The 23,490-nt window shown below is 35.2% G+C and overlaps 1 protein-coding gene across 1 annotated transcript in view; it reads left to right on the top strand.

Moving 5' to 3' along the window:
* Window positions 1-21,038, top strand: part of LOC139150814 (cytoplasmic phosphatidylinositol transfer protein 1-like) — a 114,508-nt gene extending 93,470 nt beyond the window's left edge. The window contains exons 5-10 of the mRNA XM_070723214.1: window positions 9,202-9,273; window positions 9,560-9,658; window positions 10,794-10,853; window positions 11,713-11,808; window positions 14,871-14,934; window positions 18,730-21,038. Coding sequence (XP_070579315.1) covers window positions 9,202-9,273; window positions 9,560-9,658; window positions 10,794-10,853; window positions 11,713-11,808; window positions 14,871-14,934; window positions 18,730-18,896 — 558 coding nt within the window. The 3' untranslated portion in view covers window positions 18,897-21,038. The remainder of the gene's footprint in view (window positions 1-9,201; window positions 9,274-9,559; window positions 9,659-10,793; window positions 10,854-11,712; window positions 11,809-14,870; window positions 14,935-18,729) is intronic.
* The last annotated feature ends 2,452 nt before the right edge of the window (window positions 21,039-23,490 follow it).

The following is a 23,490-nucleotide window of genomic DNA, read 5'->3' as shown; positions in this document are numbered from 1 at the left end:
AATTGCATTCAATGATTATTTGACATGTCTATTAAAAACAGCAATTTGAAATCAGTGATGGCAATTGTGTCTGCCAGGGATATTTTCTTTCCATCATGCACAGTGTTGAGTTTTTTCCACTGTAAATTGAGCTTGTGTGACTTCCAGGGAAGAAATGTACAAACTCTATAGCTTTGATGTTGCTATGGTATAAATGTATAATCTACAACAGAAAGGATATACTATCCACAAACTTGTGCCAGACAATTCTTTAAATTGCACTCTTGATATGAAAAGAATGAAAGAATTCATAGTTTCAAAATATAAAAATGTGCAAGTGTTGAGATAAAGTCTTTCCCAAAGAGGTCGTCTATATGAACCCTTTGCTCGAGCGCTGTTTTGAATAGCTCATTTCTTAAACTGGTGTATGACACGGTTTTGCCATAAATATTGAATAATAGAGGTGAAAAAGTTCAGGTCTAGCGTCATTGCCTGCCATGTATATTCAGTATTGTAACTGGTCAGGGACCTAGCATTAGTATCACAGCGGAGTTTTCACCCATCAGCTGTCAGTCATTGCTTACAAGAGTGCGTAATAGTCATCGTCCAAAATGCTTCCTAGGGTTTTAAGGTCAATGTGAAGGTACTTTAGCTCGGAATAGAACAACATGTAATGTCAATCTGATTATTTTTTCCATCACATTTGTCTTTCACTGTTTATATCTCCAATGCAATATGAGGTCGTAAGAACAAGTTTTATGTTATGTATGTGGTTGAGTTATCGCGTGTTAGTTTTAGTATCCAAGAAGATGTTTCATTGTTTTTACTGCGCCGCAAAATCAGAAGAGAAAGAAAATGAAACTGATGTTATTATGAGCAAATGTGCAAAGAAAGAGTTTTCAATGAAGTGTTGGATTGTATGTCGTTTTGAAAATAGGAATTTCTTGAAGCCTGAATGCATGTTCATTCACATGAATATTTCTCATAGTTTTACTCATTCAGTGTAGATACAAATAAGATAGTGTTTGATGTTAGATTTAGCCACTTTATGTATAAATATTGTGTTAGTCCAAAGAGTTTACCATTATTATGGAGTAATCTTCAGAGATATACAACAATTACTTTCATATATTTTGCAATTTTGTCAGTGTGTTAAAAAACGATGAACCTTTCACCTACTGGGGGGGGGGGGGTTGTACTTAAATTTGAGTGAAAATATTATGAAGCATGTTTCTGTTTTCTTGTCGAAAAATACAGCGTAGTGGATTGAGTATTATCATAGTGCATGAATGAAGCTAAATTGGCAGATGGTTCAAAGTTTTGCTGTGAATGTAAAGCACAGTGGAGTACATAGATTATTTTGCAGTCTTTTCATGTTGCAACAAAGGGACTTCTCTGGAACTGGCAATTCGATGGCGTGTCACCGATATTTCATTTCAACTGACATCTATTACTGTATAAAGGAGAGTGTCACTCAACATGAAGGGACCTCTTACATTGAACTATTGACAGTATTCTTCTGTGTTTGGCATAGTGTCATAGGATGGCTTGATATTGAGATGAAATCTATGTGTTTATTTCAGTTTTTAGCTCCGATATGCCATATGTACGGTATATATGAAATGAAAGCTATTCTCAGCGTTTTCTCAATGTTTCTCATACAATGGAGGTGATTCGTGCAAGCACGCTGTCTAGAGAAAACACTGTATTCTTATAGGCTGGAAAAATGTCTGTCATATATATGTATGTGTGTGTTTGTGTGTGTGTGTGTGTGTCTCTCTCTCTCTCTCTCTCTCTCTCTCTCTCCACTACTCTCTCTCTCTAACTCCCTCTACTCTGTAGGTATGTATGTACGTATGTACATACATATGTACATACTGGTATGTTCATACGTATGATCATATGTACATACATACATATGTATGTATGTATGTATATCTGTCCACTGCTGGTCTGATTTCTTTGAAATTTGGTATCCTTGTATCCTTCTGATGACCTTAGTTAAGTTCATTTAGATTGTTGTGAAATTTGCAATCTTGTATTTCTGGAGTAATTGGTCAAAAAATTCCAAAATAGTAAAAACAACGCTATCTGTACATGTACAGACTAAGTTTACAAGCTCAACACTGTGTACCTAGATATGCTTTGAGCAGGAAACAATACTTGATATTGAAAATAAAAAAAGAGGAAAAGAAATCATCAAAAGTGATAGCTACTTGCTTTTTAATGCAACTTGGGAGAAAGGGAACTACCGTTAAAGTCATTTTATAAGACGCATCTGCATTATAAGTCGCACCCTCCTTTGATTGACTTGAGTAGGATGAAATCCTTAAATTTTCAAAAATGGAAAACGTATGCATTATAAGTCGCACCCCTTTTCCAGCACAGCTGTCACACTACCAGCCACCATTGAGGTCGGCTTTATTCATCAAAAGTTGAAACTTTAAATTGTTTCACTTCACATATTTCTTAACCATGGGCAACTACATCCTCCAAAAGAGAACTACAATAAGCAAACTCTTCTTTTAATTATCTTTTAAAGTTATTTATTCAATAAAGGCAAACTTCTATCATTAGCCCCCCCACCTCCTTGAAAAAAATAATCTGAGAATTTTCATGTTATTAGTGGCAGGCCTCCTTTAAAAATGCAAAAAGTACATATTATAAGTCGCACCCCATCTCTTGAGAAATAATTCTGGTTCAAAATTTGCAACATCATAATAAAAGACGCGTCTTATAAAATGACTTTAACGGTATTGTAGTACCGGTATGTTTAGTTGAGTTTGCCACTTTTTCAAATTTGGTCTTTTTTGACTCATAATTCTAGCAACACCTATTATTTTAATTTTCTTAAATATTACAGCAGAGGTATATTGGGGGCTATTAAAGTCACTTGTTAAGTAGAGCAGGCTGTAGTTTCGTATCAGTTCAAGCAAAGCATATTTCATGAGTCCAATCCAGTGAGACAGGAAAATGTGAAAAGTGACTGTGTCCAATGAAGAAACTAAATCCATTATGAGCATGATAATTGAAAAAACTCTCCAGGCAGAAAAAAATTGCAATTAGATCGCATAATTAAAACGTGACAACATATAGCTGATATTAGATATGAAATGAGAAATATGAAGGAGTGATCACTTTCTGGAATAATGTTCATTTTCTCAATGTTTCACACATTTAATTGTCTACATAAGTATATCCATAGCAGACCAAATGTGTGCCTAGGGTCTTGTTAGGATATGACCAGATATAACAAGATTGCACAGCAGGATTACCATTACGAATGCATTAAAGTTAAAATTGAGTTCTTCATGTTTCATGGTTACAATTATTTCACTGTAAAACCATTTTCAAAATTTGCGAAAAAATTATATGATGATGAAGCGATTTGCTCTGTGATTTCTTCAATGGTATAGAAATCCATTTTGCCATGAAATTTTATGACATCCCGGTATACGGTAATAAAATTAAACCTCTTACAAAATGTCTTACAAGCTAACTGTTCTAAAGATACCTGTGGAAAACTTAAATAAACTGTCCCAAATATGTTTTCTTTTGATGTCCTGGAAGTCTTTCTCCAAATTCGTGAGTGGTTCAGTGAAGTAGAAACAAATATTGCTGTTACATGAATTCTTTGATCCATACTAGGGATGTGTTTGCTAAATAAAATAGCGTGAACCAAAGCATGATGTGGTCAGGGCAGAGATGGCAGTTCTGCATTGGTCATAAACGTTAAGTAATACTTGCCTCCAGAGGGCAGTATACTACCAGTATAATTGTGTTTGTATTTACCTCTTGAAGATGGATGTGAAAGTTGGAAGAGCAGTAATTTATCATTTGCAGAATGAAGGGTATTTTCATTTGGTTGTTTCTTTGCAAGAGCGAGAGACAGATAGACAGATAGACAGGCGAGCAGGCAGGCACATAGACAGACAGGCTGACACAGATAGCAGAGAGAAAGAGAGAGAAAAGAGGCAGGCAGATCACATTTAAACGCCAGTCTTTGTAGCTTTTATCAGTATTCAGTGTTCAACATGCAAAGTCAGACAGGTTCTTTGGACATTCATTCCATGTAAAGTCCAGTATCTTTATGGTCCCATAGCATTGATTATTGCATTGCATATCGTGTTACTATGGGTCATGGAGGGTGACCTTTTGCGTGTGCTACTGAAATGTCAAGGGGTAATGTCATTTTCTACTCTCAGCACGTAGACACAGTCTTTTTTACTACGTACAGTGCTTCATTACTGCATCATTACACACTCCTCTTTAGGGTTTGACTTAATTCATTGATCTCATAGGTTTCCTTGCGGTGTATGTTATCTGCTATTGGTACAGAAGCAATCAGGATTCCATTCATCGCGTGCGTTTGTATCACAGTAAAAATCGGCATGCTCAGATATAAATGATAAGTTCACGTAGACTTGCCAACAGCTAAATTTCATATCGACGGCATGTAATTATGATAAAATTTGATTATGGCATTTGTAATATTTGTTTACTTTAACCAATATGAAACCACTTTCTTAATTTCATCATGTACTGGCCCTGAGTGACCTGTTAAGAATGAATTTGCATGCACTAGAATTTAAATCATGTATACTATTATAGACATAACCAAATAACTTGAAAAGTTCACAGTATCAATTTAGCTTGTACTCAGTACCATTACAGGCTAACCCTCATGGAGGCGCTTACAATTGACAGCATATCCTGCTTCTAAAAATAGCGTGCTGAATTGTTTTAAGTTTCAAACCCTCTTCGAGTGAAAATTTAATAGGAAAAAGTAATCATAAAATGCAAATATAGCTGCGAGCAGCAATGACAAGGTTTCAATTCAATTCAATTCAATTCAATTACTTTATTATCCACAATAAATGTAGAAATTTGCCTTCAGGCTCATCATATACAAATTAAAATAGTACAACTAGCAAAAGCATTCTATAAAAAGGGACGCTATTACACATTGAAATGCTTAAAAACACACACAAGGTAGCGACATAGATACAAAAATTGAAACATAGACGGAAACAACAAAGGACCAACTGGAGGTTTAAAACAACTACATCGAGTTTGAGTTTAAAATTGAAACTGCTGATGGAAGAAATGACTTTTTGAAGAGGTTTTTCTTTGCACGAGGAACCTGAAAATGTCTCCGTGATGGGAGTTTCTGGAAGTAACCATGAAGAGGGTGATCAGAATCATTAACAATATTCTGCACTTTCCTTTTCACTGCCAGCTGGTAAAGGTTTACAAGGGAATTTTGACGACAGCCAATAATTTTTTCTGCCACCCTCACAATACGAGAAAGCTTGCTTCTGTTTCTGACAGTCAAATTTCATTACCACAAATGATATTATAGGTTAAAACACTCTCAATGAGGGATCTGTACACCATTTGTAAGATATTTTGACTCACATTGAACGATTGAGTTTCCTGAGAGGTATAATCTTTGTTGGGACTTTTTCGCTATATAGTCAGTATTTTCATCAATGTGAGTTTTTCATCTAGAAATGAACCTAAGTATTTGAAACATGAAACGACTTCAACAGATTCATCGTTGATTGTGACAGGAGTAAAATCCTGGCAAACTTTACAACCAATGACAAGCTCTTTTGTTTTACTAATATTCATATCTAAATAGCTATCTATGCACCAGTTCTTTAAAATTTCAACATTATGGAAATATGCAGAAAGAGAATCTTCCTTTTTGAGTAGCCCAACAAGAGCCATGTCATCAGCAAATTTGAACAAACAAGATATTGCAGTATTGCACCTCATGTGATCTGTGTAAATAGAAAATAGAGTAGGTGATAACACGCAACCTTGTGGAGCACCAACATTCAGTACAATTTCCTCTGACATGTAGCCATTTACACATACCCGTTGTGGTCTTTCTCTAAGAAAATCACTGATCCAGAGAATTATGTTGGCATCGACATTCATATTACTAAGACGTCTAAGGAGAACATATGGTTCAATGGTGTTGAAAGCGCTTGAAAAGTCTATAAAAAGAATACGAATGTATGCATTTGCGGATTCTAAATGTTGAGAAAGTAAATTAAAAAGAGTGATAGATGCGTCTTCAACCCCTCTATGAGCTTTGTACGCAAACTGAAACGGATCTAACTTATCAGCCACATTACAAAGCAAATGCTTCCGCACAATACCTTCCATACACTTGCTCAGAATTGATGTTAAGGCAATGGGACAATAATCATTCAGCTGCTTTGGGTTGGGCTTCTTTGGAACTGGAATAATTGTAGATGTCTTCCATGTACGGGGGACAACATGAAGATTTACCGTAATAACATCTGGAAAATGTAGGAAAAAATGGGACCGAGTTGTCTGGCACAATTTTTCAACAGAAGTCGCAGCATTAGAGCAATACAAGAATTAGATATGCACATAATTAATGAGGTACGCAATGTGGTGTCATAAGGTCTCCAATCATACCAAATATGAAGGGTATAGCATTTGTGGTTACTGAGTTATGCATATATATGTATATTCAAGGTCAAAGGTCATCGAGGTCACATGACATTTTGTCAAAAAAATTGTATTGCTAAGTTATCCCTATATACCAAAAATCAGACCTCTAGCTCTATTTGCTGGCTCAGAATATGTGCAAAATTAATGAGGTACAGGATGTGGCATCATAAGGTCTCGCATCATACCAAATATGAAGGGTGTAGCACTTGTGGTTACTGAGTTATGAACATATACTTATATTTAAGGTCAAAGGTCATTGAAGTCACATGACATTTTGTCAAAAAAATTGTATTGCTAAGTTATCCCTATATGCCAAAAATCAGACCTCTAGCTCTATTGGCAGGCTCAGAATTAGATATGCACATAATTAATTAGGTACAGGTTGTGGCGTCATAAGGTGTCCCATCATACCAAATAGGAAAAAGTAATTATAAAATGCAATTACGTGAAAAATATGTCATTTATTATTATTTTCTGTTAATATTGGAAAATGTGTGTCTGTAGAGTTTAATCAAATTAAAAATTTTCTGTGGTGGCATACTTTGGGAAAATATAAACACAGTGTTATAAATCAATACCATTAGCTATTTTACCACAGAAACTCCCATCTCTCAATGGTTGTGTGAATGGCTGTGTGGTTTTCATCATTTTACTAGGTTTTAACCAGTCATAGTGGACAGTTTGAAGGTACAGAATGGGTGACCAGTTTTGCATTTGTTTATATCATTCTATACAATTCAGCAAAACTGAACATTGAAGATATCTGGGTGGTCTACTCCAACGTGTGAAACTGGGATGAATTTGCAGCAATGTTGTTGTTTGATAGTCATGCATGTTAACAGTACAGTGTTTGTGGATTCATGTGTATCATTGAAAAGAGTCCAAGCCCCAACTTAACCTTAATCACCATGACAAACAATGATTTTGGTCCAAACCATGTTGGTGAAGGGTTGAGTTCATTTACTGAAATTGGCATCCAAGCATCAGTTCAAATACATTCAATGAGAAAATGAAATACACAAGTGTGCTGGTATGTAGTCATACGTAAGGATAATAGTCGCAACATACCGGTACTGTGGAGCACACAACAAATTTCCCAGTATTAACTCTACTTTCCCCATTCCATACATGCTAAGGGACCGTCTAAGATTGTCGCATACATTCAAGAAACGAAATTCTTTTGTTTGCATCAAATCCCCTCCTCCTCCCTAAACAAAAGTTCAAAAGTGCAAAATGTTGTTGTCTGAGAGTGCAATGTAGCATTTTGCTGTAGCTACTGAAGAATATGTATCCACTGAGCACATTACATCATCACGTAATCGATTAAATTTGAGTACCAACCATACATGAAACGAACAAGTTGAAAACAGTTACAGCAAAATTTGTGAGTACAAGTGTACACTTTTTTTATTTTTAAACACAATGACAAAGAGTACTTGTAATCACAACATAAAATTGCAAAAGTAAAGTTCACTAATTGAATGAAGGTCAAATCCCCTCCCCCGTAAAACAGATTTCGCTTTTTGAACTTATGCGACAATCTGAGACAGTCCCTAACTGTTGACATTTTTGCCTTTAATGTGTTATGTAACGGTATATGATGAAAATTTTGCACTTTTATCAGGTCAGAGGCCCAAGAAAACAAAATTGCAGGATTTCCTGTAACATCAACATAGTTTCAAGAAACCACTTCATAGGAAATTTTGAAAAACAAAAAAAAATATTTCAGCCGTGGTTTAAATTCCCCTGAAAGACATATAGTTTACCCTTTATAAATGTGTTTTTGTCCTGAGTCGAGTGGCTGTCATTTATATTATTTTATCATTCCACAGCATTCAGTGTTTGATTACTGCAGGATGTGTTTGGTTCATTGCTGATACAGTTAGTTTATTACTCATACTGAAACCAGTCTGATAGGCAGGGGAAAAATCAACTAATATACAAGGAAATAGTTTTCCTTATTTTTCCAAGTAATTTTCTGAAGTTGTTTGTGCCAACCACTGAGTCATTCATGGACATCATTCGACAGCTAGTGATCTCATTTAAACCTGGTGCTGTACTGTTAACCGCGCTGTAATTTATAAAGGTGTTCATTTTGAAAGCAACCATTGCAATCAATGTGGGAAGTTCAACATTTGGGGTTAAGTTGTGGGAAGTTCAACAGTTGGGGTCAAGTTTAGGGAAGTTGTGTTGTGAATCAGATGTGGTGGTTTTCTGTCCTAAAGTTTAAAATGTGATGTGATTTCATCTAGTGCTGAATTTCTTCAATAAATAAATCAATTTATGCAAAGTGCCTTAGTAAGCATCGCTTAGTTGTAAATCTAATGACATTGGCATCTTATCAATGGAGAATGATTAACCTAAAAATATCAGGCACTGTATGATTAATTTAGTGTTTGTGAAACTTGCTTTAAACTGGTAAACAGGAAACAATCACGGAACCTATGACATGTGAAACAGTTTCATTACAATTGGTTGACCCATCCTTACACTTCATATTTCTCAGTTTTACTCTTTCTCTCTGTAAAATTGAAATCTAATTACACACTATGTATTTTGATTTGTTTTGTTTCATGAGATCACTGTCACATATTCAGAGTCTTTTATGAAAGCCTTGATAGCAAAGCCTAAAATTTTATATTTCTAAATAAAAAATCTGCCACACTTTCTTGCTTTTATGAAATATTGACACCATATTTTGAAATAATCTCTTCTCTTTCTGTATTTCAGTGTTCCTTCTTACCTAGATTTACAATTGAAATAGAGACTAAGTACGAAAATAACAGTGGAACTACCGTCAATGTAAGTACATGACGTTGTGTGATCTAAACCTTCCATTACTGTATTTTGCAGAGGTAGCTATTGCTGTAATGTGCAAATTTAAGTTTACAGACTAAGCAATGGTAGCAAGTGTCAATTTTGTTGCAGTCAGCCATCAGCATTTTCATGTATCACAGTAAATAAATGTTGACATTCTGCTCTCTGCATTATTTGTGATTACAATCACTTGTAAAACAACTGAATTTCAAGACCATGCTATAGAGGGCGCTATCAGTAATGTCATTATTTCCTGTGATCTCTTTATCAGGTTCATAACCTAACTCAAGAAGAACTCATAAACAGAGAAGTGATAGATATAGACATCGCTTATGATGAATTACCTGAGAAATATTTCAAGGAAAAAGAAGTAAGATCACGATCTGTGATTTCCTCTTTCAATGAAATCTGTGCATCCATAATTTTGTGTGATGTCAGTGTCAGGAGAAACGGCATTGTTGATTGTAAATTAATTCCACAGAAGGGGAAGAAATACTCCAACTAGTATAGTATCATGCAAATCAGGTCAGAACAAAGAATGGTCAAGGAAATTGTTGTGAACCTAAAAATTGCACAACATTTATTAGAAAGAAAAAGTTTAATCCATTGGAGTTGCCCAGCCCTGATACTGTTGATGGTTTTTTAACAGCAGTATCATCAGCCAAACATGCAATTGACTAATTTAATGTTATATGAGACTTTTTTGTGAGTCTATTTGTCAGTTTGCTCTAAAACAAATTACACAGTGAGGTGAGCGGCCTTATTGAAAGTTGCGCCGAAAACAAAACACTGAGAATAGAGTCCTGTCAAGATATCTATCACTTTATGAGTGCAGAATACATCACTTCATGTTTCCCTGCTATGCAGTTGTGTATGTCATAATATTTGTAATTGCATTATGTGTAATCATTGTGTTCTGGTATTTACATAACTCACAACTCAAATAGACAAGAGTAAAGTTTTCAGTTAAAGTATAACATACAGTAGCACATTCTCAGATCTCAAAAAGACAACTTTCTGTTTAATGCTTGCGGCTCCGTCTTTAGATTGTAGTCCAGTTTGGCACACAGCAAAACTTAGCTGAAGCACAGTTCCTTCACACACAACTGTGGCTGAAGGAAACTCTGAACAGAGTTATCATTGATGCCCACATCACACTGTCAGATCATGCCAGCATTTAATACTCTGTTCTATTCTCAATTCCCATGCTGTGAATTATCACAAAGGGTGGTTAGTTCATCAGTGAGTCAGTGAAATGTCTCACTGCTTGGTTTTACATACCGCTTCAGAAGATACATATCTTCAGCATATGCCAGGGTTGAGATCACCAATAAATATGGTATGGTATGGTGTGCCAATGACAGCACGTGATCAATGAGGACTACAAAAAAATAGTTTACAATGTTACAGAGAGTGGATTTGTTTTACCGTTTGTAAGAATGAAGACATGACGTAGCCGTGTACTTCATAAAATCATGTGTTGTCTCGCTCTTGTAATTTTACAGGATTTAAAAAAATTCAAATCTGTCAAAACAGGCAGAGGACCGCTGGAGAAAGGCTGGCGAGTAAGTTATTACGAACTTCACGTTTCTGTAAATTTGACTTTCAAACAATAGATTTTTTTATGATATTCGGAAAAATAGCATCATTTTTCATCCAAAGCCATAATGATTCAATAACACAGTATTTGATTTTTTCCTTAATTTTTTAATTTTAGTTTTTGAATTTTTTTGACAGGCAGAAAGATAACGACAAAGATTTCACTGTACAGAACTCTACAGTCCATACTTGTGTACTGCATCGTAAAATTTGTTTGTGTCCAATTATTTTCATGCCAACATATATATGAGAAAAAGGAGAGATGCAGCCCGTCTAGATCAACACATGCAAGGATTAGGAACACACATTTTTCTTTGTTTTCGCTTATGCTGAATTTTTCATTTTGTGTTTCCCTTTCTTTACATGTATGTGATAAAAACCTAGAATGACCATCTTTATGTATGGTGATTCTTCATTCTGCATTGATAGTTTTTGCTACATCTCTTTGTATTAATAGTTAGTTTTGCTACATTTATTTGTATCAATAGTTAGTTTTGGTACATCCATTTATATTGTATTGGGATATCTAGATGTGTTTCATGAGTCCGAGTGGAATATCCAACATACAAGTACTGAATGACATGATAGCCTATTAGTGTGTGTTGACAAAACAAGTGTTATGCTTGCTGACAAGTCAAGGAAGTTAATTTGCTATCACTGGTAATACTGTCTGTGAACAATCATGTTTCTAGAGTATCTAAGCTTAGAAGATGTGCATTCATTATGTTTATGATGTAAAATAGGTTTAGGCATTTCAGGAGGAGTATTTTTTCTCCACGGGTACCTTTTATTTTGCAATGACCACAATGTTTTATTGTCCTGCAGGAAACATCTGACCCCATCATGTGTTCATACAAACTGGTCAAGGTCAAGTTTGAAGTGTGGGGTTTCCAGACCAAAGTAGAGAGTTACACTCATGCAGTAAGTACACCCCTCTGTGTACTGTCAGTATGCCCAGCAATTTAAAGCTGCTTTTAATGATAATCGGCATCCTTTCAGCTGTTTTCCATCATGGGTTTTCCCTCTTTTAATGAAGCATCAAAATGGTGATTTCCAAGGAATAACTGGATGAAAGCAAAGATGGTAGAGATACTACAGCTATATTGTAAGGCCAGGAAGAAAAAATAGATTGTTCATCGGAATCGCCGCTTCTACTTTGGCATATTTGGAATTTTTTTTTGATCGCTGCAAATTCTTACTTCCGCATTACAAATATTTTTAGTACTGCCGCTGGTGGCGCCCTACACTTTGTCGGGTTTTTGCGGGCACGGGATTTTGAATGAGACTTCCGACGTGTTTGGACTTCAATAGTTGACCGCCAACACGTTGTTGTGACGTCTGAATTTGGCGAATCACGGCGCAAAGTGGGTCGATTTGGCCAGAAATTTCCTCGTTTTGTAAAGGTTAGTACATGTCACATCATGAGTATTAATTTGATCGCCAACATTCGACGTGATGGCCAACAGTTAGTTCCAAAGACGCTATTCAGTGTTTGTCCTGATATTACGTTCGGCGATTTGTTCAACAAGATCGTGACAGCAGATGGACGGTGCATCCGATTGAATGAAAATTGCATCGAAAGTATAAAAATTTACGGCAATGACAAAACACATGGTTGCGTCGATGTTAAAGTATCATTTGAAGCTTGCTGTTTCTATTGTGGAGTACAAGACAGCCTTCTGAATGATGACTATATAACTTCACTCCGATCACAGAACAGTGTTGTTAGGCCATTGTGTAAAATGTGTAGAGACAGTGGTAAAGAGGCCAAAACATGGGGCAAAAGTAAAATGAAAAAACTCAGATGCTAGGTCCCACCAGGACAATATTAAAGGACAATACTGAATTGTTGGATTTCAGTGATTTGCTGTACATTTCAGTTTTGTTCTGAGAGAATGTTGAAATACTTAGAATATGTTGTGCAAACACTATGCTATTGTTGGGAAATATAGTATTGAATTCAGTTACCAGTATCAGTGTTTCATGTCTGAGATATTTCTGGTAAAAAGGGAAACAATTATCTTGCCTTGTCCGCATCTGTGCAAAAATGCCAGAGAACCACGTTTACCTTTGGCAAAATAAAAAATAAAAATAAAAATTTTCGCTCGCCGCTCCTGGAACTTAGTCCAAAAAATCCGATGTACAAGATTTTTTTTTCTCTGGCCTAATCAACATTTTTTTTTGAAAATTGAAAATAAGCTGATGCCTGATTCATAAGGAAGGGGCTGTAGATGATAAAAACATGTGCATGGTAAACGCAATTTTGTGTTTGGGGTTTTTCGATTACCGTGCACCAAAATTGCACTACATGTTTTCATATCGCAACATCCCTCTACCAACATGCCAGGGATGGGGGAGGTGGGGGAGGTGGCATGGGTTGGTAGTGTGATTTCAGAGCAACATAATTACCGATTGTAGGTATGCTTATACAGAATAAGGCTTGGTTGGATTTTCGCACTTCCAAATTTTTGTTTAGGGAAGGGGGAGGGTTGTGGCCAAACACACTTAGTTGCGTTTACCTGCACATAATTATCCACGGCCCCTAAGAAGTTATATGAATTCATGGGTCAAGGGTCAAGATGTCAAACAAGCCTGAACACATCAAGTTGAAGGGATTGAGTGTGTTTGAGTTTGTTAGTAGAACAAGAACATTGACATGATATATACAAAAAAAGACTGACATAAAAGACTTTTTCACTCTACCAGTTGATCCCAGTATATATGATTTCAAAATCTTTGTACTTTTGGACATTTCCGAACAGTCAATTTTGATGTGCTCATATTTGTACAACAGTCTTTCCAAACTTACAGAAGATGATGTTCATCTGTTTCCATGACAGACTCATGATGGCACCAGTTCATTTTCAGCTTCCAACTTCCTCATTAGTGCCATTTGTGAAACAGAAAATCTTTAGAGCTATCAGCTCATGACTGATCTGATGTGATTACTGGTAGTTACAAACCAAAGATAAATCAGAATCAAAGGTTACTTAACATCATGAAAATATCTGAAACTAAAAGGACGATATTTTTATTAAATTTTCTGGAATCAAACTCTCTGATTTGAAACAAACAAAGATTGGTATAGTGATATTGGCGGTAGCTAGCTACGAACGTAGTTAATAAACATGGGAGGGCACAGTCCTCAGGATTGAAAGTTGGCTCTTTAATTTATAGATATAGACATGCCTTTCTATCATATGTTCTGTTATGCATTATATTACAGCCTTGTCAATATCAGTGAATTTTGTGATACCCACCACCCTCCCACCACCATGATTATTACTGATAATGTATCCAATCACCAGTTAGTGTAGCCCAAATGTTTCTGCATCTAGAATCTAGAAATTCACTGGCACTGCCAAAACTGTACAATGATAGCAATAATGTACCCCTTCCTGGCCCATAATGGACTCAAGAAAACTTTGCACTCCATAATGTATTCAGCTTGGTACTCGGTCCAGAAATTAGTAAATTATTGTGTAATTATCCAATTGTTGCCATACAGCCAGTACAAAATGTTGTACAATGATTGCTTAACATTTCTGCATTTCCATAAAAGTAACTAGTCACTTCTGTACTCTGTGAGAGAGATTGAGCATTGTATTTATAACCTGTTAGAGTATTTAAGATAGATCAGGTCTCAGGGACAGATATTCAGACTCTCAAACTTTTACAATTCTTTTCTGATATACCAGCTCTTGGTGTAAGAAAACTTTTCACCAGCTTAGTTTTTAGAAGTTCGAAAATTTTATTTTTCCTCCATAGAGTTAACACAGGAATGGCAGCCATTTTGAATTTTAAATATCGGTAAATCTTGGCTTATATGTTTCTCTAGTACCAAAATTTGTACGGTGACCCCTGATTTGATTCTTGATATAGGAAGAGAATGGCTTAGCAAAAGTTTAAGTCTTTCACTTTTGAGGTGCATACTACCTTAAAAGAAGTGTTTAACACTTTCTTTGTCTTTCCTATAACACCAGGCCATACGGGATATTCTGTTACTTGGACATAGACAAGCATTTGCTTGGATAGATGAGTGGATCGGTAAGTAGAAACCTCACGGCACAAACATCAACAAAAACTAAAACCTACATCATGAAACTATTGAAAACTGCAGAGGATTCCTGGCAAGGTTCATTTGCCAAGATCTAAAAATAAATTACATGTCGGAACTTCATCTTGATATATATATATATTTCTCTATAAGAGATAAAATTTCTGAATCTGAATGTCTGTAACTTGCTGTAGATTGGTTTGTCATCTTTAAATATTGAAGTTGAAGTTATGACACAGTACAAAATGTTCCACAATTCTGCAGTAAATTTTTTTCTCAAATCCTGACGTATCCATTGTACAAGATTTTGTAACAGTGCTTTGCTTGAAGACAGTGTGATAGTGCAGCCAGTTCACTGATATGCTGTTCTTAAAAACCACTTTTAGCTGTTATTCTACCTATGTCAAGTGTAGCATTTACAGTAACTCTTATTTTCATTATTTTGCCAGCAAAAAAATGCACATTTTTTTTTTATTTCTCTCACTCGGTGTACTTTTGTGATTCCTCCATCCATATTTCCTTATCTTGATCACTGTCACCCTCAGTTTTATTTCAAGTTGCAACCATAATAGTAATGCATTGATGGTGATAAAAGTTACAATGATAACCAGATATGAACTGAAAATGCTCACGTGTTTCATTATATATTGCAGTTTTGTGTAAATTTGAACTTTGCCACATGTTTGCAACTTCATTGAAAGTGTTATGATCAACATAATGAATAACATTCACAACAGATTAATTCTAAATCCAAGTATATATCCCCAATCAGGAAAGTTCATTAAAATATGCAAATAAGCAATTGACTGAAATGTTCTCATTAAATATGCAAATTAGGAATTGGCTGAAGTAAAAATGTTAAATAACTTTTAATAATATCGTATCACAGTATCTTTAATGTACAAAGCAATTTGTCAGCTTTGGTCTGGTCAAGACAGATAAATATCCTTAATTAGGAAAGTTCATTAAATTTGCAAATAAGAATTGGCTGAAGTAAAAATGTTTGATGACTCTCAATGTTGTATCATAGTATCCTTAATGTACATAGCAAGTTTCATCAAATTTGGTTGAGTCAATACCGATAAATATCCCTAATTAGGGAAGTGGCTGAAGTAAAAAAGTTTAATGACTTTCAATAATGTTGTTTTATAGTATCTTCAATATATGTTGCAAGATTCATCAACTTCGGTCGAGTCAATTCAGATATATATCCCTAATTAGTGAAGTTCATTAAATATGTAAATAAGGAATTGGCTGAAGTAAAACTGCTTAATGATTTTCAATAATGTTATATCATAGTATCTTCAATGTACATAGCGAGTTTCGTCAACTTTGGTCGAGTCAATTCAGATATATATCTAATTAGGAAAGTTTATTAAATATGCAAATAAGGAAGTGGCTGAAGTATAAATGCTTAATGACTTTCAACAATGTTATATCATTGTATGTTTAATGTACATAGCAAGTTTCATCATTTTTGGTCAAGTCAATTCAAATAAATATGCCTAACTTCAAAAGTTCATTATATATGCAAATTAAGAGTTTGATGAAGTAAAAATGCTTTAATGACTTTCAATAATGTTAAATCATAGTATCTTAAATATACATACCAAGTTTTGTCAATTTTGATCAAGTCAAATCAGATATATATCCCTAATTAGGAAAGTTCATTAAATATGCTAATTATCCATTACCTTTTATGTCACCCCTTAATATCTTTCACAGCTGATATATCTTGGTGTGATCAACATTTGTAGCAAATCTCATTAAATTGTGTGCAGTCGTTGTCAATGTATATCTGTTTTTTCTAAAATCATTAATTATGCAAATGAGCAAAAAGTAAGCAAGCCACACCCACCAAAAACTAATCAGTTCTAGCCATTTGCAAACTGAATCTATGTACCAGATTTGATTCTGATCTGATGAGCCGTTTTTGAGATATCGAGCACACAGACAGACAGACGGACAGACAGACAGACAGACAGACACACACACAGACAGACATGCACACGTGAGCAAAAAATCACTGGTGTCACAATTGCCCTGCCTGATAATCACTTGTCCTTCCAATAGTAATCAGTGTTATGGTGTCTGGGTAGTTCAGGTCAAGAAGGGCCAGTCTGTATATTGCTTGCCTCAATCATAAAAGTGGACCAGAAAATCCAGTCATGAAATATTGCAATGCCATTGTAGCCTTCTTCCTCTTATTCACTTCATATCAAACATTATATGAAAAATCTTTCATAGTGCAGATTTTTATAGATTTATGCAAGTTAATATTTGACAGAAAATACCAGAAATGGAGACACAGAAGCAGTGAAAATCCACTGAGAGTAAACACTGATGAATCTGAAAGGAGGACAGTACATTTTAAAACCCTAATATGGCAATAAAACCATTTCCCTAGAGGAGTTAAAATGTTGCAGTAGTGCAAATAAAAACACAGACAAACCGGATATGCAAGATAAAAACCTAGCAATGGAGTGGTAAATAACAGAAGTTTTCAGTGCCATCCTTTATCAACCTGTTCCAACCTGCATACAGTTTGTCTTTTGCTCGTAACCTGTGAGTGTCCGTGTCTGTGTATGGTTATGTTTGTGTGTATCTATGTCTGTGTGTGTGTGTAGTGTTTACTATCTGTTAGACTTGCCCAAAGTTTGTTGGCATATAAATGTTCAAACAAAGTACATTGAAGGAATAAACATCAGCAGGCTGGTGCGTTGGTGGGGAGGTGATTGCGAAATTGCAGTGATATACATTGGCAGATTAGCATAGGTGGGAGACTTAATGCAAAACCCAGCTAGTAACTACTGCATAGACCTGAGAAAAGCCAAGTGACTAGATGACCAGTCTAGCCATCTGGGCATGTGTATATGTATCTGTTAATCTGGTTAATAAACAAACAGATTTTAGTTTTACTTTTTGAACATGTCTTCTCTAACCTTTGCAGTGAACTTCGGGGTCAAATAAAATATCCCCATGAAGTTCTTTTAGTCCAATCTAAGGGTTTGACAAGAATGTCTCCACAGCATGGGAAACTGATCAATCATGTTGATTTTAGTTCAGTGGTAAGAGCAGGTCCGTCTGATCTTTTGCAAAATACAAAACTGGTGCAACATTCTGCAAAATCTCAAAGTCATTATCAATCCACACTTTCTCGTTCAAATTCAAATTCATGCCATAAACTCAGTGCTCTTCTGAGACCTCTAACCATGACTGTGAAATTAGAAAGAAACTTCTATATAAAGTACTCCATGTTTGTTTCTGTGAGGTGGCAATTTTCGACTTCCTTGTCTGGTTTTCAATTTTGCATGAACACTATGCATGGGCATATCTCCCTCATTGATTTCAGTAAATGTGTTTCTCTGTCCCTATCCCATATTTCCCCGCTATTCTCTCTGTTCTGCACGTTTTTCTATTTGTGATTTATTCACTGCCAGTTAAAAAAAAAAAAAAGAGAAGCACAAAATATTTTTCTAAATTTCCAAGCAGACTGACAGATCTAGCCCCACTGTCTGCTGTTTTTTCCTTACCAGACATGACAAAGGAAGACGTGAGGCAGTTTGAGTCTCAGCAACAGACGGAGACCAATATCAAACTGGGTGGAGGGCATGGAGACGACAGAAAAACAAGAAAAGAAGATAGAAAGAAATCTCGCTAACACCCACTGCAAGCCTGCATAAAATGTTCAAACGCAAAAAAAAACTTTGTAAATAGTGTAAATATAGTCGTCAAGTCACACCAAAATTTCCCGTGTGTCCACCATCTTTTTTTCTCTTCGTCAGACATGACTAAAGAAGACGTCAGAAACTATGAGAAGAAACTTCAGGAGGAGACGAATCAGAAAGTGGGTTCTGGAGGTGCAGCAGATCAGTCCCAGGCCAAACCACTTGACGAAGAAACTCTCAGACAAGCTGAAGCATCCGCTGCTACACCTGCTACACCTACATAAAGATAAGACGATCCAAACAATGTTCGTAGATGAAGGACATTTGGAATTTTTTAATCCATTGAAAATTTGAATTGGTAAATAGGGGTTGGTTAGGTTAGATACAGGGAGGGAAAATAAACTGAAATCCAACAATCTTGAAAGTTCTTGTTCTGATGTTACTCGTAGGCTTCAGAAAGTTTTCAGGTTACAGTGGGTAAAATTTTTCTTCTTTAGTTTGCAAAGTCAGCTCGAACAAATCTTCTGAATTGACAATATTCCAGTGTCTGCATTGTATTTTGATGAATTCCATGGAAGCTATCACCAAACATAAACAAGTTATAATGCCACTTATATGATCTCTTCCTTATGAGCAATTATAAGCCAACATTAAACTGTTCATCCAAATTTCCTATACTACGTCCAATGTCGTTTGGCATAACCATTGTGATGAAGGGGTTAACAGATGCAGTGTGTCAGTCTTTTAGAATGAGGCTATATTCCATCATTTTCATTTGAGGTAGGGGGCGGGAGCAAATATATCAAATTTTGCACCATTCACAATGCAGTCTGTTATACCTCAGGACATCTTTAATTGTACCAATCAGAGAATTCTACCTGTTTATTTAGCAAGGACATCTTTAATTGTACTAATCAGAGAATTCTACCTGTCTATTTAGCAAGGAACAGTAAATTTTCACTTTCCACAGAAAGAATTATACCCTTACCTGTCCTAGGCAGGCAGGCTGGCATTTGTTTCCCACTGGGATTTTTTACTGTCCAAGTTTACCCACTCAGCACTACAATTCGGCATTCCATGTTTCTATTCCAGTGTAGGAAGTAGAAGGGCAATGTCAATGTTCAATGTATCTACCATATTTGCACAGTGATGTTTTCCTAAATGTTTTCTAAAATGAACAAGAGCAATGGAAAAGAAAAGACTGAAGTTAGTTCTGTGATTATCCGTTAGTTGAAACAATGACAATCTATGTCTTGTACCAACTTTATTAATCAATCAATTTTAAGTCTTTCCTTAGGTGTCACGGGCCTTGGGTGCAGAAATGTACAATACTTTTCTGGTCTATTGATTGTGAGGACTTATTTTGAAGCCATTGGAATAAGTAAATCTTTCACCATCTAATTTTGCAAAAATCCTAAATTTGATTTTTCTCATTGAGTTAACATCGGAATGGTGGCCATTTTGAATTTCAAGTACTGGTAATGTTATATAATTTGTTTTTCTTGTACCAAAATTAATGTTTGGACCTCTGATTAGTATTGTTATTCTTTATTTGGTAAGAGTGGTTGAAAGTTTCCGTCAGAAATATTTTATCAAAAGTTTGAAGTCATTCAGTTTTTAGATGGGTACAACCTTAACATTGAGAACCTGATTGTGTCAAATGTCTTTTGATATAACAATATGGCAATAATTCTTTGAATGTCAAAGTCTTCTAGTTTTTTTAAATTTGAAAACGTGTAGTTAGCTAGTTGAGAGTTTAGTTACCACACAGCTAGTTTGCAATACTTAGGTAGTATTGTTTTAGCTTGTATCAACCTGGCAGCATTTACCATAGTTTGTTTTATATAATATTAGCATGTAAAGACTTTAGTTGCTTCTAAAGACATTGTATACATGTATTCTTGATTCTGTTCACTGATTTGAACTTTAATCAGCAAATTCACAGTTCCTGCTGACCATAGACAGTTTAACCAAAGGGAAGTTAAATTCCACAGGGTTATAATCAACTCAGATTGATCATCACACTTTGAAAATTGGACACAAATTACAAAAAATGATTTCACTCACAAAAAAAAAAGGATTTCGTGAACCTATTGGAGATCTGCAGTTCTTAAATGACTTAGAAAATAATAGTCTAGAATTTTCAAATAATGTTTACTGATTCTTTAACGTTATCAAAATGATTCTATAACCATGTTTTGAGATTCTCATTATCAAAGCTAGACTATGTGTCCTTATTATCAGGTCCTATTTCAGTGCATCAAAGTTTAACAATAACTAAATGTCTTTTAAAGTTAAGTTGTTGTTCTGGAGATTGTGTTTTCAACGCAAGGGATTCCATACTTGTTGCTCTTTGAAGCACATAACTTCAGTTCTTCACAATATCTTTCTGCAGTGATTAAACAGAATCAATTCCACTTTTAAAAGTAATGCGGTTAGATCTTCAGTGGTCCCAATATCAGCCCTTCCTGGGTAAACCAATTGTGTGTGTGTTTGTAGGGATTACCCCCCTGGCCCAGTCAATTCAAATAATATCAGCCCTTCCTGGATAAACCAATTGTGTGTGTATGTTTGTAAGGATCACCCCCTGGCCCAGTCAATTCAAACATAATATCAGCCCTTCCTGGGTAAACCAATAGTGTGTGGTTGTAAGGATTTTACCCCCTAACTCAGTCAATGCAAACACTGAGTCAACAGTTTGCAATTTATGTATATTTGCAATAGACAGTTTACCTTAAAATTTACATGCTCATTAACATTAATATTTTGCATGAATGAATACTGATTAGGTGATGCTTGAAGTGCAAGATGGAAGATCTCTTGAATTAGTTCTCATAAATAAAATGATATTAAAATCTTGACAATTCATAGCAAAGGAAATCCAATAAACTGCAAAGCTTTAAGTCTCTTTTCCAGTTCTCGTTAACTTCTTGCAGTATAGGAAATTGATAAGTTGAGTTGTTAATATTATTAGCATCTAAATACTGAAAAAAGATCCTTGTCCTCTTTCAGTGTTTCCTTACGTAATACCTCATTATCATGAATGCACTTGACTGCACTGATCTCTTCTGTCCCTTGGACTCAAAATCATGAAGATAAACGTCCATACACTGCTCCGGTGACTTCTATGAATTGGATTCAACAGGCAACAAGCAGGTCCATTTTGCTATAGTCATGTGATAATGGTTCTGAATTCTGATTGGATAGGTCAATACATCCCACTTGTCTAATTGGTTATCGCCACGTCATGTGATTAGACTTCTGTGATGAATAGGAGACTGGACAAGCAGCTGAATGGCACAAATCAGTATTATTGGTCAAAATGTTATAGGACAATGTCTGTGTGGTCTGTTATGATCATTTGATTATATGTTATGAAAGACCTGTGGCTTGAAAAGAACATTTGTTTTGCTCCAACATAGTTTACCAATGTTGTCAACCCATAGATGCAGCTGTATTGGCTGTTAAACAATCATCATCATATTTACTGATCAGCATGTCATGACATAAGTATTACATTACAGAAAAAATGCAAATTTTAAAATATGGTATCTATCGACACGATAATATACATTGTATATAATCACTGACTTTTGTTGTTTATTTATCACCTCAGATGTTGGATGTAATAATGTGAATCTCTGCAGTGTACATGTTGTGAGCAAATAGCACATAGAGGACTTTAAATTGTTGAAATAAAGATATTTATTTTACTAGACTTGAAATGAGAACATATCTGTAAAAGATATTGCAAAGTAAAATGTGTACAAAAAATGACTTTGTTACAAATTTAGATCTGTATTACAGGTATACTGTCACCTGTTCCTATTTTGCCACAGTTACCATGGAAAGAGAAAATCTAACCAATCACAGATTTTAAGCGGGTGGCCGCTTTATAAAAACAGCGCCCTCAATGGGCATTTTGAATACCAAGGAACGCCTCTTTGACCATATATGGGCATATTTAGATTACAGGTGACTGTATACCTTTAATATTACATCATCTGGATAACAAATTCATCATTTTTTTCCTTCAGGAAAATAGTTTTTACGTTTCAAGCATAGCTTATTGAAAATAGGATCTTTTTTATCATAATAATATCTTTTGTGAAAAAAAACTCTACTTGTATTTATCAAAGTATTAGTAGGCACCTTCAGGAAAGAATTCTAAAAGAGAATTCACTGGTGTTTACATATTTCAACTCTTCCTGTAATGGTTGGTATTTATGAAAAATCTTTCATGCATGGAAAAGCTTGCAAAAAAACCTGGAATTTTTCTCCGTGGTTCTCAAGATGTGTCTATGCATTTTGTCATGTTGAAATAATTTTTACAGTAAAGAAGAGTTTCTATCATGTAAAATGAAAATCTATTGTGTAAATTTTCTGCTCAAATTTACTGTATATACTAAAATTATAGAGACGTGTTACACTAATACAGGTATTAAAGGGTGACCTTTTTAACTTCTCTGAAAATGATCAGTTTTTACCCATGATGCAATGGTTGAGTCCAATCTTGGACATGAAAGCAATTTCGCCAAAGATGTATCAGTTTAAAAGTAACAGCAACATATGAATGTTGAGGAACCATACCCAGTAAACTTCATCAAACTTTAAATGAAAGATCAGAGCCAGTCTTGATTAACCTGATCCATTTTCCCTTTGTATGGTTTGTCTTTGCCGTAGAAAGCATAGAATTGTACTTCACCTGAAGATGAAAGAGTTAAGCCATGATTGCAAAATGTTTAACAAACAGTGCTTGGTCCAAATAAATTTCAAAAAAGTAGCAATTGCACCATGGGAAGACAACGTCAAGGAGATAGAGAACTATCATCATTTTAGGATCCATTTTGAGACAAAGGCTGTCAGAGACTGGTACCA

This window comes from Ptychodera flava, chromosome 15, assembly GCF_041260155.1.
Source record: "Ptychodera flava strain L36383 chromosome 15, AS_Pfla_20210202, whole genome shotgun sequence".
NCBI lineage: Eukaryota > Metazoa > Hemichordata > Enteropneusta > Ptychoderidae > Ptychodera > Ptychodera flava.
This window is presented reverse-complemented; position numbering and strand designations above follow the sequence as displayed.